The sequence below is a fragment of the Glycine soja genome, chromosome 11, assembly GCF_004193775.1.
Source record: "Glycine soja cultivar W05 chromosome 11, ASM419377v2, whole genome shotgun sequence".
Lineage (NCBI taxonomy): Eukaryota > Viridiplantae > Streptophyta > Magnoliopsida > Fabales > Fabaceae > Glycine > Glycine soja.
Genome location: NC_041012.1, coordinates 1,401,817 through 1,429,500, shown reverse-complemented (window position 1 = coordinate 1,429,500; position 27,684 = coordinate 1,401,817). Strand labels below are relative to the sequence as shown.

Here is a 27,684-nt window from a genome sequence, read left to right as displayed (position 1 = left end):
CTCCGCGTTAGATAAATGACTTACATTGATAAATTATTATTCAAATAATATTCCGTTAACTAAACTAATTTTAATTTTTTCCAAAATTAAATGCTTTTTAAACTAATAAAAATGATAACTTTGATTACTAATAAAAAAGAAACTTTCTTAAAATATATAATACTTTTTACATTTCATGTTCATTTACAAATACTGGTATACTACACGGAATAATTATCAACAATTAAGTCATTTTTCACATAATTTATAATTTATGTATTTAAAATGTTCGTTTAAAATGAAATAACAAAATTTCAATGACTAGCATGACATAATTTATGAGGCTTGCATTAAAAGGTAATAAACTATTCCTAAAACAGATGCTGTATTATACATTTTTTTCCCCTTCTGGGGCCGCCATTAATAATGGGAGTGCAGAATCATACAACTCTAGAGGTCATTACGTTCTTGAGCCCTTTGCACCGAGATTATATTGCATTTCCTTTAACCCTATTGCACAATTTCAAATAAGGTTATTGCCGCAAAGACGAGAAAGAGAACACCTCCGATGTAGGCAATAACCTTCAAAAGGAATGAAAAACGGTGTTTTTAGTTTATGGCTGCATGAAGGTAATATTCCAAAACAGAAACACAAATGTAGGTCCGAGCTTCAATTGTAGTGCACTATCTACAGAATATAAAATGTGTGATTATAAGAGCATCCGCATTTTCGTACGCTTAAAATAAGGTGCTCTTTAGTCTTAAATCTTAATACAAACCAGCATGGAGACTTCAGTTGGCTATATATATTATCCGGGTGAAAGAACATATTCATTCCCAATAAGGCCCACTAGATGAACGTCTAACATTGCACTGTTCGTAGCGATCATATATATTTTATGCAGGAATAGTGGAATTCCATTGCAGAAAATTATGTACAGAAGAGCTCCATGAGCCAGATTCTATAAGTAGCAATGATTTAAGAAAAGCATGTTAAAGATCATAACTCAATTTCAGCTATTTTCCCTAGTATTACGCCCTTTTGGTTAAATTGGTTAGTTATCTGCTTGAGATGATAGCAAATGTCTAGAGAGTTTCATATTTATAAAATCTGGTTGGGTTACTCAACAGGGAGAACCATGAGATTGGAACCAACAAAATACAGCATATCAAGCAAGAAGTTACCTTCTCTGACAAATACGTCCCAAGTAAAGAACCCCCAAGTACAGCTAGCTGCAGCATATATGTAAAAGATACATTGAGAATATAAGAGCCCAAAGATATTGCAAATTGAATGTGTGAAAGGACAGTCGGTCCAGAAAATATGAATCACATGAATTAAACTCTACCAAAATTGTCAAGGTCTTCTTCAGATAGCCTCATTTTCACTATTTATTTATTTTGAGCTTGTTGTGGGTATTAAATATAGCTTCTCACGTATCAGGAAACAACAAAAATATAGCTTGAGACCTGCTTTAGCTATTTTTATATTATCGAGTAAGATATTTTAGAATAAATTATCAAAAGCCATCACGAAAGTGTTTGTTTAAACTTCAAAGAGCACTTAGAAAATGGGTACAACCGTACAAGTAATCAGCAACTCATTTTGCACTGGGCCTGTATTTACGGCCAGTTTATTAATATATTTCCTTTTTTCTTTGTTGCCCTTCAGTTGCAGATTTTGGCAAATCCAATTTTCGTATACTGTTCCAGAAGCTTAAATTAAATATTATCATGCATGTCAATGTTAAACAAAGCATTTACTGTTACTTTGAAAGAGCAGATCCCCACATTTAGAAGTTCTATCAATTTATTACTGAAAAAAGAGTTACCAAAGTTGCAACACCATGACCGGCCAGTGCTCCAGCTATGACTCCAAGGGGAGAAGAAGCTGCTGCTAGGGCTGAAAAGTAGGGGAAAAATAATTCAGGATCTTTGAAGATGAGTTCAGTGCATGACAAGAAGCAAGATAACATGTCTTGGTATTTGAAAAAAAAATGAAAATTCAACAAGAAAATTATATAAACTGGAATTGTACTGATCCAAATCAATTGACACTCAACTCTTTACAGGACAAGCAGATAAGTTATCTTCAAGATTTGTCAATATCAATATTTATTTATTTATACATTGGTTTGTTTAATAGGGATTTCAGAGCAAGATTTCTGTCAATATCATAAAAGAATGATACTAATGAGAAGAAAGGTGTTATAATTATAAGTGGTCCATATATAACAGTTAGTTTTTGTGAACCAAAATTTCTAACTTTAGAACTCACCAATTGTGGAGAAAAATGACTTATCGCCCCATTCAGCAACAAAAACCAAGAGAAAAGTACTGGCAACTGTGCTGGCAGCTGATAGTATCCCAGCCCCATTTCCAGAAAAATCGGAAACTGCTAGCTCTGCCTGGTTAAGAACGGAAACATTAAATTGTAGGAACCATATAAAATATTGTGAACCAGTTCAAAGTGAAGAATAAAAAAACTGAGCTTAAACCAATATTCATGTAGGCACATTGTGCTGCAGTAAATGATGATTAGATACCAAATATTATCTCCTTCTGCTCTTCATCGGATTTTTGGCTATCACTGGATGAGGCATCCAGCAGGGTAGAGACCCCAAAGTACACCTGAAGTCAATTCAGTACAACTTAAGAGAGGGTAAATCTAAAACAGAAAATGTAAATAATGTGTGCCATAGCAAACACTATTAGTCTGTAAGCATTTTACTACACATGAAGGTGATATTTACCAATAGGCCAACAGCAGCAATATCATCAATAGGTAAATCAGTTTCTCAAAACCTGTGCAAAGCAACCTATTAGATGAAGTTTTTGAAAAGTCTTTCATAGTCAGATTAATGACTTCACGTTACATGGTTTTAGACCCGAACCCAAAGGAAGGCACAGAAGTAACGACATTTATAGAAAACAAGGAAGAACGTCAACAAACTAAAGATATGTATGCGTCACAAGCAAATAATTTTTTGCAAATGATTAAATATGTGTTAAGAAGAAATTTGACGTTGTATTATGATAAAACTGTTTCATAGTTGGTCAAAGGTTCGTAAAGGTTGAAAAACAACATTTCGAGTTATTTTCAAACCATATCCTAGACAATGTTAATCATATTATTTAATTGTAAACATGTGAAGAATGATTGGAAGTTTGGAATTATTTTCACTCTCCCAGTATGGCCAAATCATATTTATAAGCACACAGTTCATAAATGAATCAAGGAAATAAGAAAAAACCTGAATGGCAAGATTTCATCAACATAATGAAAAGTTCGTCCAAGGACAACAGATATCAGAGTCATTGCCCTGCCAATAACAAATAAACTCTAATATTAACGATTTAAAGAGAAGTGTATAACTGAAGATACATGCATCTTATAAATAAAAAAAAATTAGCATTTATAAAAGTGGCACTCCGTAAACGTTGATATGGTTCTTTTACTTCTAGACACAACATAAGCCAGAAGAATTCTGTACAAATGCACCACTTTGCCTTTCCAGAAGGTACATAAAAAAAACCATTAAAGTCTATTAATATTGTCCACAAGCCAACTCCCTGCAGGATTTTACCATTCTAGGTTGTGAATATTTTCACCATAGTTGTTTGAATAGACTTATATGCATGGCGAGTAATCATAAACAAATTTAATTAGAATACATTGAATGGGTAAAGGTATTTTTATATTGTCATTTAATCAAATATGATAAATTTATTGACTTTAACAATAACTATTTAAAAATTCATATCTAAGATTATTTCTTATTGACCGTGTCAGTGAATAAAAATTAAATTTGTCACAAAAAAACGCCATCAAGTCAAAAAATAAAGTGCAAGGACATTTAAATCACCGTGAAACAATAAAAAATACGCAAGTGCGCCAAATGTTCCAATAAAAACAACACCAGCTGAATTCCTAGCTGCTAGTAGCGCCTGCATAAAACATCAAACACCCAAATCAATAGGATCGTGTTATTTGCTTAGTGATAATGCGATTAATGTGCACTTACTGCAATGAAAAAGGTCTTGTCTCCCAGTTCAGAGAAAAATATTAGCAGAAACGCCTGTGACGGAGCATAAAAGAAGCAAAAGTATATTGTTTTTGAGTAGCGCAGTAATTTATATCCAAGTGATTCTAGATAAAATGGTAGAGTACACTCTAAATCACATAAGTAATAATAAATGTTTAAGTAATGGTAAAGAAAAGCTGCATTCTCCATTGTCAATTGCAATACATCAAATTACGGTTCATTTGTCCGCTTTTTATTTTTTAACGCATTGTAATTAAAAAAGGTGACAGGGAGATTTTCCTAACTGAAGCAAAACCTGTGCTTAAGTCACCAATATCCCCAAATATAGTGGAAATGTCAGAAGAAGAAGCAAGTGCTGGATAAGAATCTTGAAGTGTGAGGAAGCCGAAGAGCAGCATAAAGTTGAGAAGTTTGGTGGATAAATTAGTAATAGCAGGAGCAGAAGAAGAAACAAGAGGAGGAGGAGGAGGAGGAGGCAAGGAGAATTTCCAATTGGAGATGTGAGCAAGTGATCCAGGCGAATTGTTGGAATTCCTGTAAGCTTGCGTTGGAAATTTGGTTTCATTTCGGGAGGTGGCGAAAGTTGAGGTGCGGAGAGTGGAAGGAGGAAGAGGAAGAAGAAGAAGAGTGGAGTGAATGTGAGTGTAAGTGAGAGTGCATTTCTAATTTCTATGGCACTTCCTTCCTCTGCTCCTGCCTTGGATAAGCCCCGTGCCATGAAAAAGCATCCGTGCTCAGAGTGGCCACTCCCCTTGCCATGAAAAAGTCACCAGTCCCACCAATAACCGAAATGTCTCTGGTATTGTTCATCAAAGGATCAGCACCAGCAAAGTTTATGGTACCCTTGTGCATGGTGGAATTGAACACCAAGGAAAAACCAAGCCAAGCAGTTTGAAAACGTCTTTCTTGTCGTACATGTAAAATCCCTGAGCGCGTCCAACTTGGGGCGAGTCACCAAAATGGTTCTGCCCAGCCAAGATTGTTCTATTGGCCCATGTGGGTGCACCCACAATGGCCGCAGTTGCATTCTCTGAGTTGTGACCATTGTATATAATGTCGTGAAAGTAAAAAACTTACTTCTGGCATGGCTCACGAACCTTTTTTCTCCAACTGGTGGTTGGAGTAGTGGAAGATCCGAACGAGAAGAGGAACAATAGGAAAATAGATGAAAATGAGTCTCGTTGTTGAAATTAATAGTTTGTAACTAGTGTCAATGCAAGATATTGGACTTTGAAGTTGAGATTGATAGGGAGCAAATTAAATAGACGCATAAAGCAATGGGTGATGAGGAGCAAGTGGCAAATAATTAAAGACTTTCCAGCTCAACATATATACGTGAAGTTTGTGCAAGTCTGTTTGTGTTGAAGCAATAAAGAACTTGTTTTGGTTAGCTTAACGTCTACGACTAGCAAGATGGTGCATGTTTGAAAATTGAAATTCCGTTCATTACCTTCCAAACGTCCGTTTAAATCAAAAGATAACTAGGAGTGCCTTTTGCCAACGTCCGTTCAAGCTTGATTCAACGGAATTCCAAGCATGCTCATGATTGGCGAGGCACCAGAGAAATTAGGGACCCTCTCCTATAATATTAGGTCTTGATTAGATTACGTGTGGATTCAAAGAAAATAACTCTAAATTTTAAATATAAATAAAGGAAGATAAATGTTATAGCTAGTCAATTAAGGTGGTCATCAAGATTTTTTTTAGCTGGTCAAGGTTGTTTTTGTAAAACCAGAACTGTGTGGTTGGTGCAGAATTCATCTTCTAAATTCCATGCTACACTTAGAGTAGGTGTCTCAAATACGGATAAAAAAAGTAGGGGTCTCAAATTTAATGCATTGACACTATGAGTCAAATAACATGAATCAGGTAGATTGAGTTGTAAGAATTCAAGCTGAATTTATTTTATGGTGGCTAAGCTCAATTTAACCAAATAGGTTATATTAGGGTAACTTATTTTGCTTGGTGTTTATTTTTGTTTAAATAATAAGTCTAATATTACATGTGTTGTTAATTTCTATTATATGTGTTTTAATTTCTATTTTAAGATTAATTGTTTATATATATATATAGAGAGAGAGAGATTTTAATTTCCAGCATTTGTTTTATTGTTATGATTGATGCACTCTCTTTTATTTATATTATTATGTATTATCTTTTGTTATTTTATAGTACAAATGACAACTATTATATTTTATATTATTATAGAAACACTAAAATAATATAAAATACAAGATATTACTTCCATAATTTTCTGTTTTAATTTATAGAGATTAAAAAAAATTATTGACATGTTATATATATATATATATATATAATAATTTGATTTTAATGTTTATAATTATTTATTTTTTAAATATAAGTGGTTCATGAACCAACTTGTTTAAGCTGCAGCTCACCAAGGACAGAGATATCAAAAATTTATGCCACTATTAGTCCAACTCAACTCAAAAATGTTTTGACTCATGAATCTCTAATAAGTCGTGCTTTATAAACCAAACTAATATTTTAAGAAAATAATTTTATTTTCTTTTAAAAAATTATATTTTTAATTCGATTTTTTCAATCTCAAAATAATTTAGTCTAAATACTTATAATATGTTTTTATTTTGTATTATATTATATTATAGTTATTTTTTAAGATTAAAATAATAAATTCTGCATTGTACCATTAAAGTTTAATCTTACGTGTTTAAAAACTACACTATATTTAATTAATTTTAATGTAAAATCCAAATTGGAAATATAGAAAAAATTATTCACAGCAAAACAAAACTAAACAATTAAGAAGAATTAAATAACTAGAAATGGGGGAAACTATGTACTACAGAACTACAACTCCCACTTGCTAATGTACTAATGTAGCAATCATCAAATTTTAATTCGCAAATAGATTTTAAGCCACTACAACATTGTTAATGTTCCGCTCACTGAATTCATCCCCATTCACCAACTAGAAGTCGGATTAAAATCACGTTATTAGTTTTATTGTCACATCAGCTAATCGTTTGGTAATTCAACAGGTTTGAAATCATAACCAATAAATGATAAGAAAATTGGGTAAATGATGACAAGCTTTTCTATCTGTAGACAAACATGATTTTGTGCCGTGTAAGCTATTGTTTTTATATGAGTATGAATGATTTATGTAATAAAAGAATTTATGTTTGATTTTATCATGTGTAAAATTTTATTGGATGAATAATAGTTATACATCATAAACAAGATTGGTTTCTAATACACAGAATTAAAGAACATTCGTGAACTCTTGATGTAAAACCAAAAAATATTAATTTTGGTTCAATAGAAAATGAGACATAAAGTAAAAATTATAAGAGATTTCTTCTACTACAAAGAAAAAATTGATATGTGAAATCTTTTATTTAACACGTGTATTTTTTTATTTTAAAAAATTAATAACAAACATTAATATATCTAAAAATCAAACTTTAATTATTTAATTATTTTATCCTTGCATCGACCTGCATCATCCGAATCGATTTCATTCAATTTCTTCAAATCTCATATCATCCGATCAGTTACCTCCCTCCTTCTTTAATTTGGCTTACCAAAATAAAACCTCCCTCTTTCTAAGTCTGGCAGAGAATTACCCTACTCCCTAGTTCCAACAAATACCATTCAACCCAACCTTTACTCCACTATAATAATTTGAAAAATAAAAATGAAATTTGGTATGAATTTCAAAAATGAAAAGGGATGAAGTTACACCCATATAACTAATGTGCAATTTTTGTAATCAATGTAACTAATGTGGGAAGTTGAAATAGAATAGTGAAGTGGTATGTAATAACAATTAAAGGGTAAAAGATTCTAAAGAAAAGTGGAAAATACACTGGGATATACCTTTATTACTATTATAGATTTTACAACTACAAAATAGAATTGGAATTGATGCTAGAATCCTAATTTTACACCATAAATCTTTGCACAACTCCTCAGTCCTATAATAAAAATTCCAATTCTAAGGAAAATAAAATTTTGAACTATTAAGTACTACTGTAAAGCAAAGCTGCATGGAGTTCAGAAAAGCCCAAACAAGTTGGTGCGATCCTAGAGAACCGTTAAGCAGATTCTGAATCCCGATCAGGTACGTGTTCCTCCATTTCTGAGTCCGAGATAGTAAAATTTATTGGCGCCCCATTTTCAAATTGTTGCATCACCAAAACGGATGCAGTTGTGGGGTAATCTTGTGATGCCAACAAACCACCAACAGGTCCAAGTTCAGGGCATTCACTTCTTTTCATAGCACTGGCAACTTCACTGGCTGGCCTTGAACCCACAAGAAACAGATTGCAGCTTTTCAACTCACGGATAATAGCAACTGTTTCTGCACCATCTTTTACTACTTTCTCTTCATAGATGATGGAGTCATCATTGGCTATTTTCGTCTTAATTTCATCGAGGAATTCCTCATCCTGTGAGATTAATTTGGTGCTAGTGGAGTCACCCACATCAACTCTTACAATCTCTCCATTCATTGGTTCCCCTACAAAGCGAATAACCAGCAATCTGATGCCAGGGTGCTCAGCCATACGAGCTCCATAAGCAAGGGCTTCATGATCATCACCACCACCAAAGAAAAGCACTGTAACACGATAAGAAACATTACTTGCGGAGACATGGGATGTACCACCAAGCCCACGATCAACAAAAATTCCAACTGAGCATGGTGCATGCTCAAGTACCCTTTTGTTAACCCATCGAAAATCATTTCTGGTGATATTTAGTGAACCATCCAATCTTTGATGCTTATGAAATGGAAGAATAATGACTGCGGCTCCCTTCCTCTCAGCGGTTGCACAAATGTCTTCATGTATGTTGTTCATAGATGAGATTGCAATCATTGGCCGAATAGACACTTGGCTTAGTTGCCTGTAAGCCTCAAATGCCACAATAACATGGTTAGAATCTGCATGATGGCCTTTGTTCCAGAATGGCAACCCATTTCTTCTTGCCTTGTGTACCATTAACATTGATGAGGACCTCTCAGAGAATTCTTTAAGGTGCATTGCATACACACAAAGTGCATCACGCTTCTGTATTCCTCTTGAAGCCTCAATCAAATTTATCATCGATGGAATATTTCTTGCACCATGGAAGCAGGCAAGAATCCTCAGTTGGCTATTTGCATTTTTCCTTCCAATTGTTCTATATTTGTAATTTGTTATTTTTCCCTTTCTTGCAGGCTTATACACAGCAGTCACGAGAGGAGTGGTGATGAAGGTAGTAAAGACAGCCATAAGAACCATAATGGCAAAGGTCTGATCATTCAAAACCTGCAAAATGCATGATATATTAAATATCCATCATGACAATAGATAAGGAAAACGCACCTTGTTAAACAGATTATAGGGAATAGTGAGAGCAAGAATATTGAAATACCTTTCTATCTTTACCGATGTTGAGGACTATTAATTCAACCAAGCCCTTGCAATTCATCAAGAACCCCAACACCAAAGCCTCATTAAAAGGAACTTTACAGAAAAGTGAAACAACAAGAGTCCCAAGAATCTTCCCAAACGAAGCTGTAAATATAACAAAAGCCAGAAGACCCCATGATTGCGCCCCCTTGATGGTGGCTACATTAGTCTTCAATCCACTTGACACAAAATAAAGAGGAAGAAATAGACCAGACACTAGATCCTCTACTTTCTCCACTAGAGCACTGGCAAACGGTCCATCATTTGGAACCAAAATTCCGACAACAAAAGCACCAAACATGGCATGGATTCCTATAGCATCTGTGACAAACCCAGCAGCCAGAACAGCAGCTAATGTAGCACATATGTATACCTCTTCAACTGGTTCACCTTCATGGCATCGTTGGCTCATCCATTTGAAAATTGGAGGGACAATAAGGATTGCGCAAATGACAAAACCACACCCAGCTAAGAAGACCCACAATGACACGAGTGGAGATCGATCATGACCTGACAAGGCAACAGCAAGAGCAAGCAGAATCCAGGCAGCTATATCATTAATTGCTGCAGCTGACATAGCTGTTTTGCCAACATTTGTGGTTAGAAGTTTCAACTCGGCCAAAATACGGGCTAATACGGGAAATGCAGTTATGGACAGAGCAACACCCATAAATACAAGGAATGCGGCATTATCTGAACCTTTGGCAATTGTTTGTTTTAGAACAAATGACGTACCAATTCCTATTACAAAGGGTAGGCTTATTCCAGCCATAGCAATAGCGAGGACTCGATTTCCAGATTGACGCAGAGATTTAAGATCTAACTCCAGGCCTGCTAAGAATAGAAAGAATATAAGGCCAATGTTTGCTAAAGTGTCTAATACTGGAAGACTCCTGGGTGGGAAAACTTTCTGCATATAGCTTTTGTTCCGTCCAAGCACTGATGGCCCGAGAATTATTCCTCCCTGTCAATAGCAGTCTTACACATTTTAAAACCATTGTACATATTTTGGCATGTGTGTTTCTCTAACATCTCTACCCCGACTTATGAATTGTTTTAAATCACATTGCATTATACACGATAACTTTCACATTATATATATAACTCATTTAGACTAGTGAAACACAGTGAAATCTGGAGACTATGAAATTATATAGAAATTGGATACGAAAAACTCTTGTCATATGCCAATTGCCTCGTGAACTAGTAGCAATTCAACTTGATTACGAAGCAAATGATGAATGATTTATTCCCAGTGAGTCATATTGCTCTCTCTTTGCCCTATTTGCTAGGGACTCTCTTGTAAGTTGTAACTATTAAACAGAGAAAAAGAATTGGATCTTACTAATTCAAATAACTAATTTTATTTTTTTCTTGAAAAAAAAAGTTTATTAGGGGAAGGCACACCCCCCATACAAGGTCAGAGAAGACCCCCAATCTTAGCGAGGATTTATAGTAGAATTTAAATATCACTTGCAAACAGGAGAAATCTGAGAATTGAATCCAAATCACAAGTGTGTGAAGAAAACTCGATCAGATGTGTCAATCCTGTTTGCTATTTATTTATATTATGAGCCAGAAAATATAAGCTAAGTTAATTAGATTGATTAAAAATCAAAGAAAAGAAATGAACTTACAATGATCTCTGCAATAACTCTAGGTTGCCTGAAAGGTTTAAGAAGATATGCCAGTCCCCTTGAGACTACAAGAACAAGGCATATCTGCAAAATAGCCAGGGGAAGCGCGAAATCAAGTGGATTGTCACCCTGAAACGCACCGTTTGATGTGGCTTTCATTGGCTGCGGGCAAGCATTTCCAGATGTAGCATTGGAAGCCATTTCAACAGTCCAAAATCCACAACTAACAGCAGATCCAACTAAATTTCTGCAGAAACATTTATCTTAAATTCTTAATCATATGTTATGTAACTCTGATATAGAAAACAGAAAACTAATAAAATCAAATGAAAACCGTAAGTACTCATTGAAAACACACTCCAAATCAGGGTAACAAATCTTTTGAAAGACGGCACCTCTCCCACACAGTCAAAACAAGTCACTCACGCAACGCACAAACATGTCCAGCAAGACGAACGTATTGGAAAATGCATCTCTCTTTTTCTCAACAATTTGTTATGAGTCTTATAACCCCAAACCTTTGAGTGCCTTTGACTAATAATAATAATAATAATAATATAAATTTGTCTTGTGTAAACAATAATAATAAGTATTAAGTATATTGATTAGAGAGTGGCTGAATTTAACAAGAGCAGGTTAAAAAGGAGGCAGGCATTACCAGTCATTTAGTTTGCATGTTGTGCTCATAATCGGCAGGAATATTTGAAAGCAAAGGTAATGATTACCAAAGAAAGAGAGGAAGCAAATAAAAGAAGAGCACCTGTTTAACGTCAATGGTTGGTGAAGGAAGAAGAAGAATCGGATTCACTTAGTGGTTCTGAGATTTGATTCCTAGAAAAAAAGGAGACACATAAGAAGACAGAAAGGGGAAGGGAAAAGAAACTCAGAAAATCGGAAAGCAAAATGGAGAACTTACTTACCTGTGACTACGAAACAGAGGGCACCGAGTTGACCACCAAATAGAACGCCGTATTTTATTCACATACGCGCTTTTTTGTTTCTGGTGTTGTATGAAATTGACCTTCTTTAAAAACTTGAAAATCTTCGTTCACGGGCCCAATCCTTATCTTTCAATCAATTTTTCTGCATTAATTGTTGTTTTATATAAGGTTCAATCTCTCCGTCAAAAAAATTGTTTCTTGCATGATTTATTTTTATATAAAAATATCCCTAATTAAATAGTCAAAAGTTATATTGACACATATTTGTGAGAGAGAAAAAATATTAACAACAATAAATTTTTAAAAATATATATATATATAAATTGAGGATAAATCTATTACTTTTTTTATTGGAACACAAATTTATTATTATTAATTAAATTAATTATTCTTCTCATTTCTTGTTAATTAGGTAATTGGACTTTATAGATAAAGACATATGGAGTAATCTTTTTATACTTTTACTAACATTAGAACTTACTTATAGCAATATATTAAAATTTAACAAAAAAATATACTTCATTATTAATTTTGTCCACTTATTTATAGATAAATATCTATTTTAGTTTTTGAAAGTGTGTAAGACTCACATATTGATATTTTAAATAAAAATGAATTAAAAAATGAATATATAAAAGTACAATAAATTAACACATCTTTTAATGTATATGTTTATTTGACTCATTTTCATGTCATGTCTCATTGATGTAAAATTTTTTACGTGATTCTCATGTTTCTAAAAATAATTAACTTTTTAATTTAGTTTCCAAGCTTAACACTTTATTATTATTTTAATTTTTAAAACTTAATCACTTATTGGTATTTTAATTAAAAACTTAATCATATATTATTATTTTAATTCTAAAAAATACTTTCCAATTTTCAATTAAATCTGATTTTACTTATAAATATTAACATAGACATTACGTTTATATTTAAATTTTAATATAGAAATAAATAAATATTATTTTCAATTAACTTCTTATTACATGTTTCCATAGATATACCAGGTAAACATCTCCTTAAAATATTACCACCATAACAAAATGTTAATAATAATAATAAACTATCCCCATTTAATATACACATTAGACTAATTTACCTATCAACTGCTCTCTTAATCCCTCGTTAGTCATTAATATCGTTCAACCTCGACATCGTGTTAGTTTCCTTCCTTAAAACTTATAACAAAATCATGAAAAAAGATTTTCAACCTAAGATTGAAAGACCAATGAAATTATAAAAATAGAGAAAAAGAAAGTTGAAAAAAGAGATTAAAGAAGTAATTATCATACTTGATCCAATCATAATAAAATTAAATAAGAATGCTTTTCAAAAAATTGTGTATTCACATTGGACAAAATACTTTAAAAAATTAAAATAAAAGACTCATAAAAATACATCTATACTGAAAAACTAATCCCTTAAGTTAAATGTGCATGATCGCATATGTATCAACGCAATAAACTAACGTTAGAAATCACAAAATATTAGATAAAAATAAAAAATGAATAAAAAAAAATAATAATATTATGGTCTACAATTCCAGTTTCATGTGAGGAAAGATGGATAAAAAATGAGAGTTGTGCGAGATGAAGGGTAAGAGTTGTTATGGATGATAAATTATATATAATTTTTTTATGAAAGAAAGAAAAAATAATTAAATTAAAAGTGAGATAAAATAAAAAATAAACACTGTCATATTTCATGTGACAAAAGATGATAAACAAACAATATTATAAATGGAGTCTTATAAAAAATTAAATATCATTTTAAATTTAATTATTATAAATAGTAAAGTAACAATAAGTTAATTAATGAAATATCTAGTTAGTTGTAAACGGTTGTATACTTATACCTCTGTACAATTAAATTTATCACCGACATAAATTTATAATTTAATATCTGACTTTCTATTTTATACATATGTGATTCTCCTCTCCAAAATAGATTTCACTTTTCTCCTCACCAAGATAGATTTCAACCATATAGGAGTAATGTCCATTGCAACTCCGTGTTGGCTATTTTGATGAACTAAATTATCTAAACATCATTTTTCTTTACTTTTCTTTAACAAACTTTTTTAAAATTTAAATCTTTAAAATTTATATAATATGTATATTTTCTTAACAAGATTTAAAGTCATTTACCTATCTATCTATTTTTCAATAAGAATGCTCCCTCCATTTCTATATACTCAAATTACTTAATTCATCAACATTAAAAAAATTGATTATTTAGTTTATACCAATAAATGTATCTTAAATTTATAATTTATTTTTAGAATTATCTTTATCATTATTTTTTCTCTCTTTTCTAATTATTTATCAATACATTGTTTCTCTTCTTTCAATAAAGAATATTTTTAGTATAAAATAATTAATATAAAAAACATTATTAGTTAAGTTTTATAAAAATAAATAAATATATTTTAAATCCAGGCCTTATAAATAGAAACAGATAAAATAATATTTTTGAGATAAATATTGGTTCTTCTATCGTTTTTTTTTCCGATACTTTCTTCCATCGTTTCTCAATGACATTTAAAGTTGATTACATATGAATGTATTTTTTCCCCAAGAAAGTTTGATGTTTTTGGCATACTTATTAAAATTAGCTACTACTACCATTCACAGCAACATGACATCTCACTGGATATACAAAGTTGTCTATGATATAAGTATATTTTTTCAATAATGTCAGTTAAATATATTTTTATAATGTATAATTTTCACTGTTATTCATTTATAAAATAATGATAGGAGAAGGTACACGAAGATACCTATCCCCACACAAGATTAAATCAGTATCCTACATGCATAATCCCACCGAGAATGGTTAGTTATATTTATGTAAGTATTACACATAAATAAATTCATCCTATACGTTAATTTCATTGTAGGCTTGAATAGTTACTTTCAGTAAGATGTATTGTTCCCTCCACACGCGCGTATATATATCTTCAAAATTAAAAGTTTAAAAGCACAATTTTAATCGTATCACCTAACAGTAGTTGTTCTCATTTCTTCTTATACACTTTATAAATAAAATCTCATAAAAAATTATTCAAGTAATTTTATGAATAAGAAGTTCGGTCAGGTCATTAATGTCTTATAACTTTTAGCTTTTGTTGTTGAGGGTCAAACGTAATGGGTGTATCATTCAACTGGAACTTCAATGGTATTATAAGGAAACACAAACCACGTTCTCATAATTTAAGAGAGGATTTAGATTAATAATAAAATTATTATAAAAAAACTTGATTCAAAATTTTAAAAAAGATGAGTATAACGTAAACACGAGGTTTATTTTTATTTCTTACAAAATAAACAAGAGGGTAATTAATCTCAAGAAAATAAGATCGATGAGATTACAATATAGTTATTTGTGAATGAATCAAGCAGTAGTACTAGTAGCAGAGCGCACCGAACAAATTTGGACGCCAGACACAGTGTTAGACGCACCCACGTGTATTAACAATAACAAAAAGGGGAAAGAAAATAATAAATGAAAAGATAACAGGTAAGTCGATGAGAGAGAGAGAGAGCCATAAATAAAGGTGGTAGAGAGAGATGAAAAGCGAGGAAGGTGAAGCGGAAAAGGAGGAAAAATTGGGAGAAAAGTTAAGGCGAGGGGTATTGGTAGGGAAAAGTAGGGGCCCCTTTACTCCAGTGCCCTCTTGGTCTTGGGCTCACAACTACCATAGCAGCAGCGTTCTTTCTCTTTCTGCTAGAAAGCTCGCCGCGGCTCTCTGGGAATTCAACCACTCTTTCCCACTCTTTCAAATGCATCATCATCGTTCTGCTAACAACGCTGCCGCTTGCGGCGGAGTCGGCGCTGATCCCAGACTTCGCCGCCACCACCATTACATCCTTCATAAACACAGGGCTCCGGACATCTCCAACTTTTTGGCTGATGCTTCTCCCAGTTCCCCCGATCAGGTACTCCTTCTTTTGTCTTGGCGATGGATGATCCTTGAAGGATGTTGGGGATTAATGTTTACTACTACTTCTACTAGGTTAATTAATAATATTAGTTTTTTTTCTTCTTTCTTTACCGTATCTTTGTTGACTTGTCGTTTATTATATTAATGACAAATGCAGTTTCAGCATCTGTGATTTATACTTTATATTTGTAAAATTTCCTTCCTTGTCTGTTTTTTAAAGGACACACTGAATCTAAATTTTGATGTACCTGATTCTTTGACCCATTTTATGCTGATGCTGCTTAATTATGAACTGACATTTTCCCCATTACTTTTGTGTAATCTGAAGTTCATTTAAACTGATATTTCTCTGCTCTTTCATCAGCCTGCTAGCGCCAGCAGTTTGAGGAGGCATGTTGCAGCACCCCTGATGCAGCATCATCGGGCAATTGAGAGAAACAATCATGCACTGCAACCTTTATCTCCTGCAAGTTATGGTAGTTCCATGGAGGTGAGTATCAACCTTGCCCCAGACCTTTCTTTTTCTTTTCTACTGGCTAACACCTTTAAAACTTAACTATAATGAGGCACATGATAGTATCCTTCCAAGTAAACATGTTTCTTTTGCGGGATTTACCAATTTGGCATCTTGTATAATGTGGATACATCGTAGTCACAATTTCAATGTACAAGATCGGCTAGGCTTTAGAAGTTATCTGAATAATAATCTATCAGTGTATCATGGGAGAAATATAAATTATTATGAGTAACCAATTTCCCTCGTACTGGGAAATTCAGTCAGTAACTAATTTTATCTAATATAATGAAATACCATGCCAGGAGCAGCTTTGTTGTAGTTTAGCTGGCTGCCAAAATAATTTTTCAGAATGATATCTATAAATGGAGCATATGTAATAAATCGTAAGTTTGTCTAGAGAATGAAACAAAATCCTAGTTTGAGTCACTGTGTTTGTAGGTATACTTTCAGAATAAATTACCACTGAAGTGTAGGTCTTTCTAAACATTGGTTCAAGAACTACCTTCTTGTGCCAGAGTGTTTTCTAAAACATTTACTGCAAATACTAGGTTGATCATTCATCATCTGTTGCGTACAAAGGATAGTTAATATTTATCCAATACTTTATTGAATGCTGTGCTTGTCCTTTCTTGGATTGCAGATGACACCCTATAATCCTGGAGCCACTCCTACTAGTTCCTTGGAATTTAAGGGAAGGATTGGGGAGCCACATTATAGTCTCAAAACATCTACAGAACTTCTAAAAGTGCTAAACAGAATATGGAGCTTGGAAGAACAACATGCTTCTAACATTTCATTGATAAAAGCATTAAAATCAGAGCTAGATCATGCACGTATTCGGATCAAAGAGTTGCTTCGAGACCGACAAGCAGGTCGACATGAGATTGATGACCTGATGAAGCAAATTGCAGAGGATAAATTGGTTCGGAAGAGGAAGGAGCAGGATCAACTCCATGCTGCCATTCAATCTGTGAGGGATGAACTTGAGGATGAGAGGAAATTAAGAAAACGATCAGAGAGCATACACAGGAAACTAGCTCGGGATCTTTCTGAGGTGAAGTCCTCTCTGACTAGTGCCATAAAGGAATTGAATCAAGAGAGAACAAGAAGAAAACTATTGGAGGACCTATGTGATGAATTTGCTAGGGGAATAAATGAATACGAACAAGAGGTGCATACTGTCAAACACAAGTCTGATAAGGAATGGGTTCAAGGGGCTGATCATGATTTGATCCTCCACATATCTGAATTGTGGCTGGATGAACGTATGCAAATGCAGCTGGAAGCAGTTCATAATGGTTTTATGGATAAATCCATAGTCGATAAACTAAGTCTTGAAATAGAGACTTTCCTTAAAGCTAAACAAAATAGTAGGAGTACAGAAAATATTGCAGTAAGGAATTGCCGTAATTCCTTGGAATCTGTACCACTGAATGATGCCGTCAGTGCACCACAAGAGGTTGGTGATGACGATGATTCTGTGGGCAGTGATTCAAATTGTTTTGAGTTGAACAAGCCAAGCAACAAGGGATCTAAGGTACATGAAGAAGAGCCTGTCGGCAAAATTTTTGAGGAGACATCAAAAACCAACCAACCAAAGAAAAAACCAATACCACGAGAAGGGTTAAAACATCGTAGCCCATGTAGCCTGCAAGTGGAGTTTGAAGAACAGATTGCTTGGGCCATGTCATCTGATTCGCATAAGAAGTCCCAGTCAATTGATGCAGATCAGGGGAAGACCACAGATACTAGGCCAGTTGAAGGAATTGTATCTGAAAAGTCTGAACACTTTGAGATTTACGAAAATGATGATTCTGAGAGAAAAAATATCCCCACTGAATTGCACAGCTCCAGTAAAAATCACATTATTGATAATCTCTTAAGAGGTCAACTTTTGGCATCGGAAGGTGGCAATATGCATGCTGAAAATAATTATGGTGAGGCTTCTTGCAGCAATGCTGGATGGAGGAATCAGGCAAGCCCTGTGAAGCAGTGGATGGCAAAACTTGCATCCCAAGACCTTGACATATCAGAGGCTTCCAAAGTGCCTTCAGGATCAAAGGAGAGTAATAATACTTTGAAAGCAAAGCTTCTTGAAGCTAGGTCCAAGGGGCAGAGATCGCGTTTAAAAGCCTTGAAAGGTTCCTTTTAGAGGTGGTTTAGCTTAAACATAACATGTTGGAAAATTCAGGCTAAAGGTAAATAATAAGTTGTGGGGAATTTACATCCTGTTGATGGTGGTCATTACTCTTCCCCCTCGTCTCTTCCTTTCACGTGCAACTTTTGTTCATAATTTTCACTTTGTATCTGTAACAAATTTCTCCTTTGGGTTTTATTCTCTCTCTATATATACTACTGTAGATGTCACGCATGTAGCTAAAAGAATCGGATCGAGTCTTGAGAAGTGAAAAAACAAGTATACAATTTTGGATAGTTTTTTGTTTCTCATTATTATGACATGCTTGCTCCAAAATTTCATACTGTGATGCGTTATTAAGACAAACCATGATTTGATTCATGGATATTATTAATCTATAATTATATATGTTTATTTGGCCTCGCATCACCATTTTTGTTTTTGTAAGTTACAAGATTAGTTTACGTGAATAGTATGAATAACTTACAAAAGAGTTTCTCAAAAAAAAAAAAAAAAACTTACAAAAGCAGTGATAATAGTATAATATGAATGAGGATTTCAATAAGTTTGTGGTTCATTTATTAACTGCTAATTTTTGTTGGGTTGGGTTCAAAATAATCGACTAGCTATCCATTCTTGACTATGGAGCATTTTTTTTTAAATGTGCTCCTAGTTATGTTCAATTTAGATACACTAAAATAATTCTTTTAGACATTTAAACTTTTTTTTGTCTAAATCATGTATATTTTTCATTGGAAATAATCTTGTTTAAATGTACTCATGATTATGATTCAAATTCAAAGCCTTTGATTGAGTTAGAACATGTGGGTTGATCCATGTATTTAGTGGAAAACATTTAAACTTGAAGAGAAATATTATGGAAATATATTTTAAAAGCGATTTTGCATTTATTAATTAACAAAGAATAAGGTAAAAATTAAAATAGAAGCTAATGACAAAGCCTGTTGAGGTTAAGGCAACTATCAAAGAGGTCCTGTGACCTGTGATAACCGGAGAAAAAAAATAATACGGGCCAAATTGGTCGGGCCCAATGGTAGAATCCAATTGAAGAGGCGTGACGTGACTCGGGACCACACGTGTGTCTGAGAAGAAGATCGAAAAGCAGACGGTGTCCCTAATGGCAACGTCCTTCAGGTGGATATTACAACTACACAAGGATGTTCCAAAAGCCGCACGCTTCTACTCCCAAGGCTTGGACTTCAGCATCAATGTCTGCAGCCTTCGTTGGGCCGAACTCCAATCCGGTTCTCTCAAGCTTGCCCTCATGCATTCTCCCAAGTACCCTTCCTTTTTCTCACGCCCTCCATCTGTTCGATATTTTGTTCATTCCAAATTAAGCCTTAATTAACAATGACTAATAACAAGATTACTTTCTTATTCAGTTGTTTTTTTTTTATTCTTTCTTTATGATTTTAATAGAAATGTTTGGCGTGCAATATTGGTCCATGGAGTGGTCAGCTGCTGATTCACTTTCAAATTTCAATTTCACAGTGAGCAGCAAGCCACACAGAAAGGGTACTCATCGCTTCTGTCATTTACTGTGACTGATATGAACAGTACATTAACTAAATTAATGGCGTTAGGAGCTGAACTAGATGGACCCATCAAATATGAGGTCCATGGAAAGGTATTGCAATTCATTCATAGCTTTGAATTTGATATTGCTGAGGACTTATAAGTTATAAGGTCTGATGTGATTTTCTTGTGATCAGGTTGCAGCTATGCGGTGTATTGATGGACATGTCTTAGGCCTCTATGAACCCGTGTAAAGATACATGACATAGGAGATTCAGTATCAACAAAACCCTCTTTAGTCATGGTGGATTCCCTGCAATAATTGATCATGTTCTCGTCAAGACCTGAGAATAAGGCAAAATGATTAGAAGATTGAAAAAAGCTATTCAATTTCAGATATCTCCAAATTATCTGTCTTGTAGATGGGGGTTTTTGGTGCCATCCATATCTGCTAGAAGTGACAGGAATTCACCTTTTGGTTTTATTTTATTTTTCTCTTTAAGGATGACAGCTTCTCCTTCCTCCATGTTGATATTTTTTTATTGAATTTTCGTCTCCCTGTTGAAACATTGTAACTTGACGCTTTTAATTGTAGACTTTGCCCATGCAATTACTCAACGATTGAAATATTTAAGGATTAATGTATTTCTCATGTGCTAATACTTGATTTGGCGTCTGATACAATCTCTGCCATCCGTAGAAAAGATTCATATGTAAATAGTAATTTTTTCATGTGATACATGAAGATGCGGTGTGGTCTTACCCAAGCTGCTGCAAAACATGATGTGTTGTATCACTTGTCACGTTTTCGATTCCAGTTTTGAAAAAGGGGATAGTATCACACATTTTCATAGCTCCCGTTGATGGAAATGAGGAAAAGAAAGAAACAACAGTGGAACATTTTCTCATTAACGGGAGGGATTCAGATCCTCTGCATAGATTTGAACGTTGCTGTAATGTTCTAGAAAAATGCTAAATTTAAAATTATTGAACAAAACAACGTGAATATAACAACTCAAATGTGATTGGTTACTTAATTTTCACTCCAACCAACCCATGTATGGTTATTACTTATTGGTTCTATGATTGGTCAAATCATTAATTTTTGCTTTCCTGTTTTTTCATAAGAAATAGCATTTACTGAATTCTCTATTAACTTTTATCTCCATCATTATTTATCCTTAGCAATTCCACTATTCTTATGGTGTGTTTGGTATGGTGGAAATAGAAGAGAAGAGGAAAGAAATGAATTGTTTAACATGTGAAAATGAAGAGAAAGTTTTTAAAAATTTAGTGGGGCTCATCAAATGTTTTTCTTTTCACGTTATAATTGATTATGACATGTCTCGGCTCTCTTTTTATCTTGTATATGATTTCTTATATAATAATAATAATAATAATAATAATAATAATAATAATAATAATAATAATAAAATTTATTTTTAAAATCAAATAATCTCAAAAAGTTAATTTTCACTTTATTTTTTTGCTGTATTTTTTTCAACCAAATAATATCTATTTCCAATCTATTTCTTACCTATTTATCTTCTTTTCTTTTTTCACCTATTCATTTCCACAATGTTGAGAAAAAGGAAAAGGAGAGAGGAAAAGAAACTAAGAAAGTGTCCGGCATCAATATTATTATTATTATAGATATGTAAAGAATAAATTAAACGAGTGATTTCTTTTCAAAAAAACTTTTTTAAAGTAGATAATAAGAGGAGTTATTATTGTGTGAATATTATAACCCATTTGAAAATTCGGGTTTCACTTGTTGGCTATGTGTAGGTGTAGCTTCACGAACATCCCTGATGTCACACAAGATACAATTTCATCTTACGTGGGAATACAAAATATTAGGAGAGAATAAAGCAAATTTTAGAAAAGTTAGCATTCTTGTACTTAAGATCAACATTTAGCTCGAAAGGTTTTAAGATCAACATTAATTTCTCACAACGTGATACATGATGTACCCTTGTTTAGTAAAGGGGAAATATCATGGAGAAGATTGAAATAAGTGAGAAAAAAATAAGGGAAAAATTATAGAGAAAAATGGAGACAAGAAAAAAATCAAATCTTCTGTAACTTTTATCTAGATCCCATCTTCACTATTAATTAGGAAAAATTATATTTTCTTCCCATCCTCTCTCTCCACTAAACAGTCCATTGGTGATCTGTGGGGTTGAGGTTTGATCACATTTCATACCCTCGTTTAAACTTGCATGGTCCACGAAGGTTTGTTCTCTTTTCTTATTGCTTCCTCTTTATCAAATAAAAACTTGACCAAGAAGGACCGAGCAACCAGATATATCTAACATTTTTAATTGAATCCGAATTGAACAAAATGTTATTTTTCTTTCGAAAAATAAACAAACTAGTAGTTGCATACGGATCATGCCTTAATGGAAGCATCTTGAATATTGATTTGAGAGATAACCAATGCCATTCACTAAAGTTTAGAAATTAAATACCAAATAAGGAGACCATATGTATGATTTCCATGTTCTCCACTAATAAAGAAAAGAGCATAATGATAACGTTATTATTGTCACATCAATTCAAATAAAACTCCCTTGCAGCATTATGATATACGAACATCCAATTTCAGTCACTTCCTCAGTTCTCTGGCTCCTAGAAGGAAAAACAACTAGAGCCACCTATTGTATTGACTAGTTCCTAACATATTGTTTCCGTAGTATTGGATGAGTGCACTCTACACACAGATTCGCAAGTGGACTATGATGATTTATTTATTTCCATATCTTCAGATGATACTGGACGAGACTTTTGTGATAATAACGGACAGATCCACTTCACTAACTCTTGATACTTTTCCAGATGGGTTGGAAACATCTAGGCCCCGGAGAATAAAGGAAATCAAACTTTACCTAAATTAAGTACATTTGCACGCAAAACGCAATGCAAAATTCCATTGTCAAATCTTGAACACTATAGCGTGTGTCTATTAAACGTGGCAACGGTTCACTCACTATAGGTGATTAGCGCGATGAAATGCGGGTATTTTGTTTTTCTTAAATCGCTTATAGTCTGAAATAATAACTAATTGACAATTAATGATAAACAACTTTAGTTAAATCTTGTACGTGTTTAGAGAAATGATCAATATAATCATCAAGTGATGTTAGATTCTGTACAAGGGGAAAGACTACTATTGCCTTGTTCCAGATTTAGACAACCGCATGTAGGGTCGAACCCCCCACTCATTGCACTTAGACACAATGTCTGAATTATTATAATTTTTTATTATTTGTCTTCCACTCTTATTAATAAAAAAACAAAAAAAGAAAACCTTCACTTCTGTTTTCTAAAACTACATGTATCATTACATTAATGTAAAATTTAGTTATTAAATTAATCTTCTTCAAAAATTTAGACTTTAGTATTATATTAATCTTTCAAAAAATCTTATTACCCAATTATTCTTCCAAAGATTTAACCAAGTTACTGAGTTACTCTTTCAAAAATCTAAAATATCATCATATACGTCTTTATTAAAAATAAAAAGATTTTAATAGACTAATTTGGTAACAAATTAAATTTCTGAGAAATTATTTTGCTGACAAAAATCCTTTAGAAAATTAAAGTGATAAAAAGATTTTTTAAAAGACTAATACGGAGATATACGGTGATTAATTTAAAAAAAAAAATTAAGGTAGCATTTTCATAGTTTGAGGTTTTTGTTTGATAAAAAAGTGAAGCTGCGTGCTGCCTGATGTTTTTGTTTGAGCTTGATTTCATACTAATTATCTTTTCCATACTGAATATCATTTGATGTAGTAACAAAGAAAAATACCATTTGAAGTTTTCATACGAAAAAAATTTATTAAAATTTATTAATTTTAAAAACAATAAATCTATCTAATTATGTTATCATTCTACTCTATTGATAATCTATTATTTTTTAATAAAAAAATCAAAACATAATGACGAAATGAAAGATAAGAAAAATGATGAAAAAAACTCAAGTAGCAATAAAAGAAAATTTTAAGAGATTAAATTTATCGAAAAAATTATTACAGAACAAATCTGGTTTATTATCTATAGGTTATATTATATTTGGGGAATGTAATTGATACTTAATATGTTGGTTAAAATTTAATTTAAAAATATTTAATAAATTAATTGTTTAATCAGCTGATAAATGTAGAAAGATATAAAAACATGCATGCTCATATATTTTTTGTATATCTAATATATATTTTATGTAAATATAGTTTTAATGATTTTAATTGGTTTTGAATTCTTATTGTTTATATTTGTACATTAAATATTTTATTAAAAAATATAAATAAATATTATAATATTGAAGAATTGAATAAATGAGGAATTTATTAATAGATTGAAAGCAATAATAAAACAATAGTAATAAATTATACACATTTAATATAAATATCTCAAAGTACAAATTTCTAATTATATGAGATAAACATATTTATCAAAGGCATTTATAATGCGTAAATTAAAATTACAATTAAATATTAATACATTGATAAGTAAAAGTTATTTCCGTTATTCAATATCTAGCGCGCTATCTCCTGTTCCACTGTTGTGTTCCCTGTCTCCCAACGAAAAAATGAAGTGCGATTGAAATCTTTCTTTGACATTCTTTCAGAACAGTGCAGTTGATTTGTGTCGGAGTTATGGGATCCCGGCTATCAAACTTTTCCCGTATGATTTTCAAGAATATATAGGGACAATTCCAAGAACTAGCTCCTTGCAGCCTCATATATATCATATGCATTCCGCTCTTAATTACTTGAGCTTCATGTATATCAAAGGCAAACATCTTCATGTATTGGAAATCAATCTTCACATCAAATAAAGAAACATATGTAAGATCATTGAAAAAATTTAAAGAAACGAAAAATAAAACAGCAGTAGCACATATGTTTCATGGCTGGCAATTATACATCGGAAATGCAATTATTATTGCACCTGCAAGTGTGGAACTACACATGTACACAATCAAGGGTTATATATATGACAGATTTAATCTTAATCATCCGCTTCATAAGAAAAAAAAATTCTGATTAATTCAGAATTTATATATATATATATATATATATATATATATATATATATCATTGCACCACTGTGAACTTCTTCTTCAATGGGGCGAGACTCATTACGGTATGCTCAGCCTGTTGTTACTACTTGGTGACACAATAATCCTTAACCTAACTCTACTTGGAAGAGTAGAAAACCATGAAAACAAGGTATATACTAATATACGTGTGAACCTTTTTTAAGGAATTTAATCTAATGTAATTTATTTGTTTTCATTTTTTTCTTCTAAATTTTTTAACTGTAAAATTATTTACCAAAGTTTGAGGATACAATAATTTTAACATTTAACTCCCTCAATAAAATCCAAAGAATAAAAATAAAAAACAAGTAAATTATATTTCAGATATTATCGGTTATCCCCTGACATTTTTTCTACAAGTAACAATTTGATATTACTAAATCAATTGAAAATTTTATTTGTAATAAATGTAAAAGAGTAAAAATATAAAGACAGAAAACGTAAATTGAATTAAATTTAAACCTAAAGTACAGTACTTCTGGTTAATATGCCCTTTCCGTATCAACTTTTGTGCAAACTCCAAAGTTTAGCAATTACTACCTATTCACCTGAGTGAATAAATGATTAAAAACAAGTATATATAGATAAATGAATATGCAACACCCACCACCAGATGTCCAAATCTAATATCATGTAAATCAGAAGCTAGAAAAATATAGGAGAGACAGAAACGAGCGAGAAAAGGGAGCTCCCTTCAGTCCAAGTACAGAAAACATAAGATTCAATTTGTCTCCCGTATCATTCACTCATTTACTGAGTATTATTCATTAATTCACTCAGCATGTGTATGAATGAGTCGGCAGCTAATTAAATCCTATTATCACCTATGAGTGGGCTGAAGAGAGCTCTCTTACCTGATCAACCATCCCAAATGGTTATCATGACTATCATATACATGTGTCCATTAGATCAGCCAATGATATTTGTAATCTGTTTGATGTTCTCGTTGGAAACAGACAGAGCCATGTCCAAGACAGTGAGCAAGACCATCACATGATGAGATGAGAACCTTAATCTTATTGTCGTGTAAGCTTCTCACAGAGGCACTGAGGGAACCAAAGGCTTTTTATAAGCTGATCACATCAACAGGAACCAGTAGAACCACTGCTGTTAAAGTGCGTCTATTATCATTCGGCTTTATAATTTTTTGATAAAATCTAAAATAAATAAATTATGAGTGTAATTTCAAGGGATGATGCGTAAACATTTTTATACTTTTTATACTGTAAACTAATTAGAAATTATAAATAGATATAACTTTTAATAGTTATTACAAAAATTAGTAAATTTATCGTATATATATATAGTAAATTGTGATCCAAAAATAATGTAAAATATATACATTATTTTTTATTAAATGATAAACTTAACACAAAATATGAATTACTGAGACAACTTTCTTCTTCTCTTTTTTATGAAAAGAAAGTTATTCATATTCTCCTTGTCAGATCATTAGCCCTACCAATTAGTTTTCTGCATCCTGAGTACAGTCGCGACTTGAATATATATAAAACAAAAAAAAACAAAAAAAAGAAGGGAAGTGCTCAGCGAAAAAGGAAAAGAATAGAATACATGACCTGTGAACCGGATGCCATGCTTCTAATTTTATAAACAAGTAAAATTGGATTTAGCTTGCGCTTGATTGTATTAATTAGATCGTGATAAAACATGTCACGCTGTGTGCTTTACAAGCTAGTAGAGGCGGTATTATTTTCTTAATTTTCAGAAAAGAATTATATCGCCTAATTAATGTGTGTCCATGCTACCTTTACGTATTCATTTTTTTCATGCATGCCCAACTTTTTTCATTACGCAGATTAATTTTGCATATACATTCTTCCGTATGTACTCGGGATATATATATATATATATATATTAAAGTTTGTTAGTTAAAAAATGAATGACAAGACAGATGAAACGCTGGAGATTCCAATGAAAAACCTAATCTTTCTAGGGTTTACCCTGTGAATTAAAGACAATACTTTAGCTGGGTATAAACCTAGTTTGACAAGACCAATTATAGCCTTTCTATGTCTGCCATGTAGCTATATATATGAAAACCGAAAAGTTAAGGGGAATATTCAATTCTTGTAGGAGAATATATTTTAGAATAATTTTAAAGTTTTTTATAACATCATTTTGTAAATTCTCCCATTTATTAAATAAAAATAATGAAATGTATTTTATTTTTCTAAAATATTAAATATATTTATTATTTATTTCATATTTACAATATAATTTTTTTATATATAATAGGAATATATAATATTACTCGATATTTTAAGAATGAATTTGGCAGACAAAAAATCTCATATGCTCCATACCCATATTTAAAGTAAAATTGGATGAAAAGAAAAATAATAATTAGATTAAGAAAAAAATGAGTTTTATAAAAAG

General features: G+C 32.2%; 3 protein-coding genes and 1 pseudogene across 8 annotated transcripts; 2 read left to right on the top strand and 2 right to left on the bottom strand.

Moving 5' to 3' along the window:
- Positions 1-358: 358 nt before the first annotated feature.
- On the bottom strand, positions 359-4,877 carry LOC114376407 (annotated as a pseudogene).
- A 2,970-nt stretch (positions 4,878-7,847) lies between these two features.
- LOC114376668 (cation/H(+) antiporter 18-like) lies at positions 7,848-12,140 on the bottom strand. Of its 6 annotated transcripts, none has more exons than XM_028334883.1 (5): positions 12,024-12,140; positions 11,762-11,934; positions 11,104-11,350; positions 9,429-10,430; positions 7,848-9,322 (listed from the first exon to the last, which is right to left on the bottom strand). In XM_028334883.1, the coding sequence occupies exons 3-5, from the start codon at positions 11,302-11,304 to the stop codon at positions 8,108-8,110; spliced, it is 2,418 nt and encodes an 805-aa protein (XP_028190684.1). In that variant the 5' UTR covers positions 11,305-11,350; positions 11,762-11,934; positions 12,024-12,140; the 3' UTR covers positions 7,848-8,107. The 6 variants fall into 6 exon arrangements, with proteins under 6 accessions (XP_028190684.1, XP_028190681.1, XP_028190685.1 ...); XM_028334880.1 differs by having other exon boundaries at positions 11,864-11,934; XM_028334884.1 differs by having other exon boundaries at positions 12,020-12,111.
- Positions 12,141-15,556: 3,416 nt separating this feature from the next.
- LOC114377333 (uncharacterized protein At5g41620-like) lies at positions 15,557-18,964 on the top strand. Its single transcript, XM_028335796.1, has 3 exons — positions 15,557-15,985; positions 16,355-16,480; positions 17,148-18,964. The coding sequence occupies exons 1-3, from the start codon at positions 15,617-15,619 to the stop codon at positions 18,657-18,659; spliced, it is 2,007 nt and encodes a 668-aa protein (XP_028191597.1). The 5' UTR covers positions 15,557-15,616; the 3' UTR covers positions 18,660-18,964.
- Positions 18,965-19,669: 705 nt separating this feature from the next.
- On the top strand, positions 19,670-20,844 carry LOC114375677. The gene is made up of 3 exons (XM_028333526.1): positions 19,670-19,943; positions 20,157-20,292; positions 20,378-20,844. Exons 1-3 carry the CDS (start codon positions 19,783-19,785, stop codon positions 20,432-20,434), a joined length of 354 nt encoding a protein of 117 aa, XP_028189327.1. The 5' UTR covers positions 19,670-19,782; the 3' UTR covers positions 20,435-20,844.
- The last annotated feature ends 6,840 nt before the right edge of the window (positions 20,845-27,684 follow it).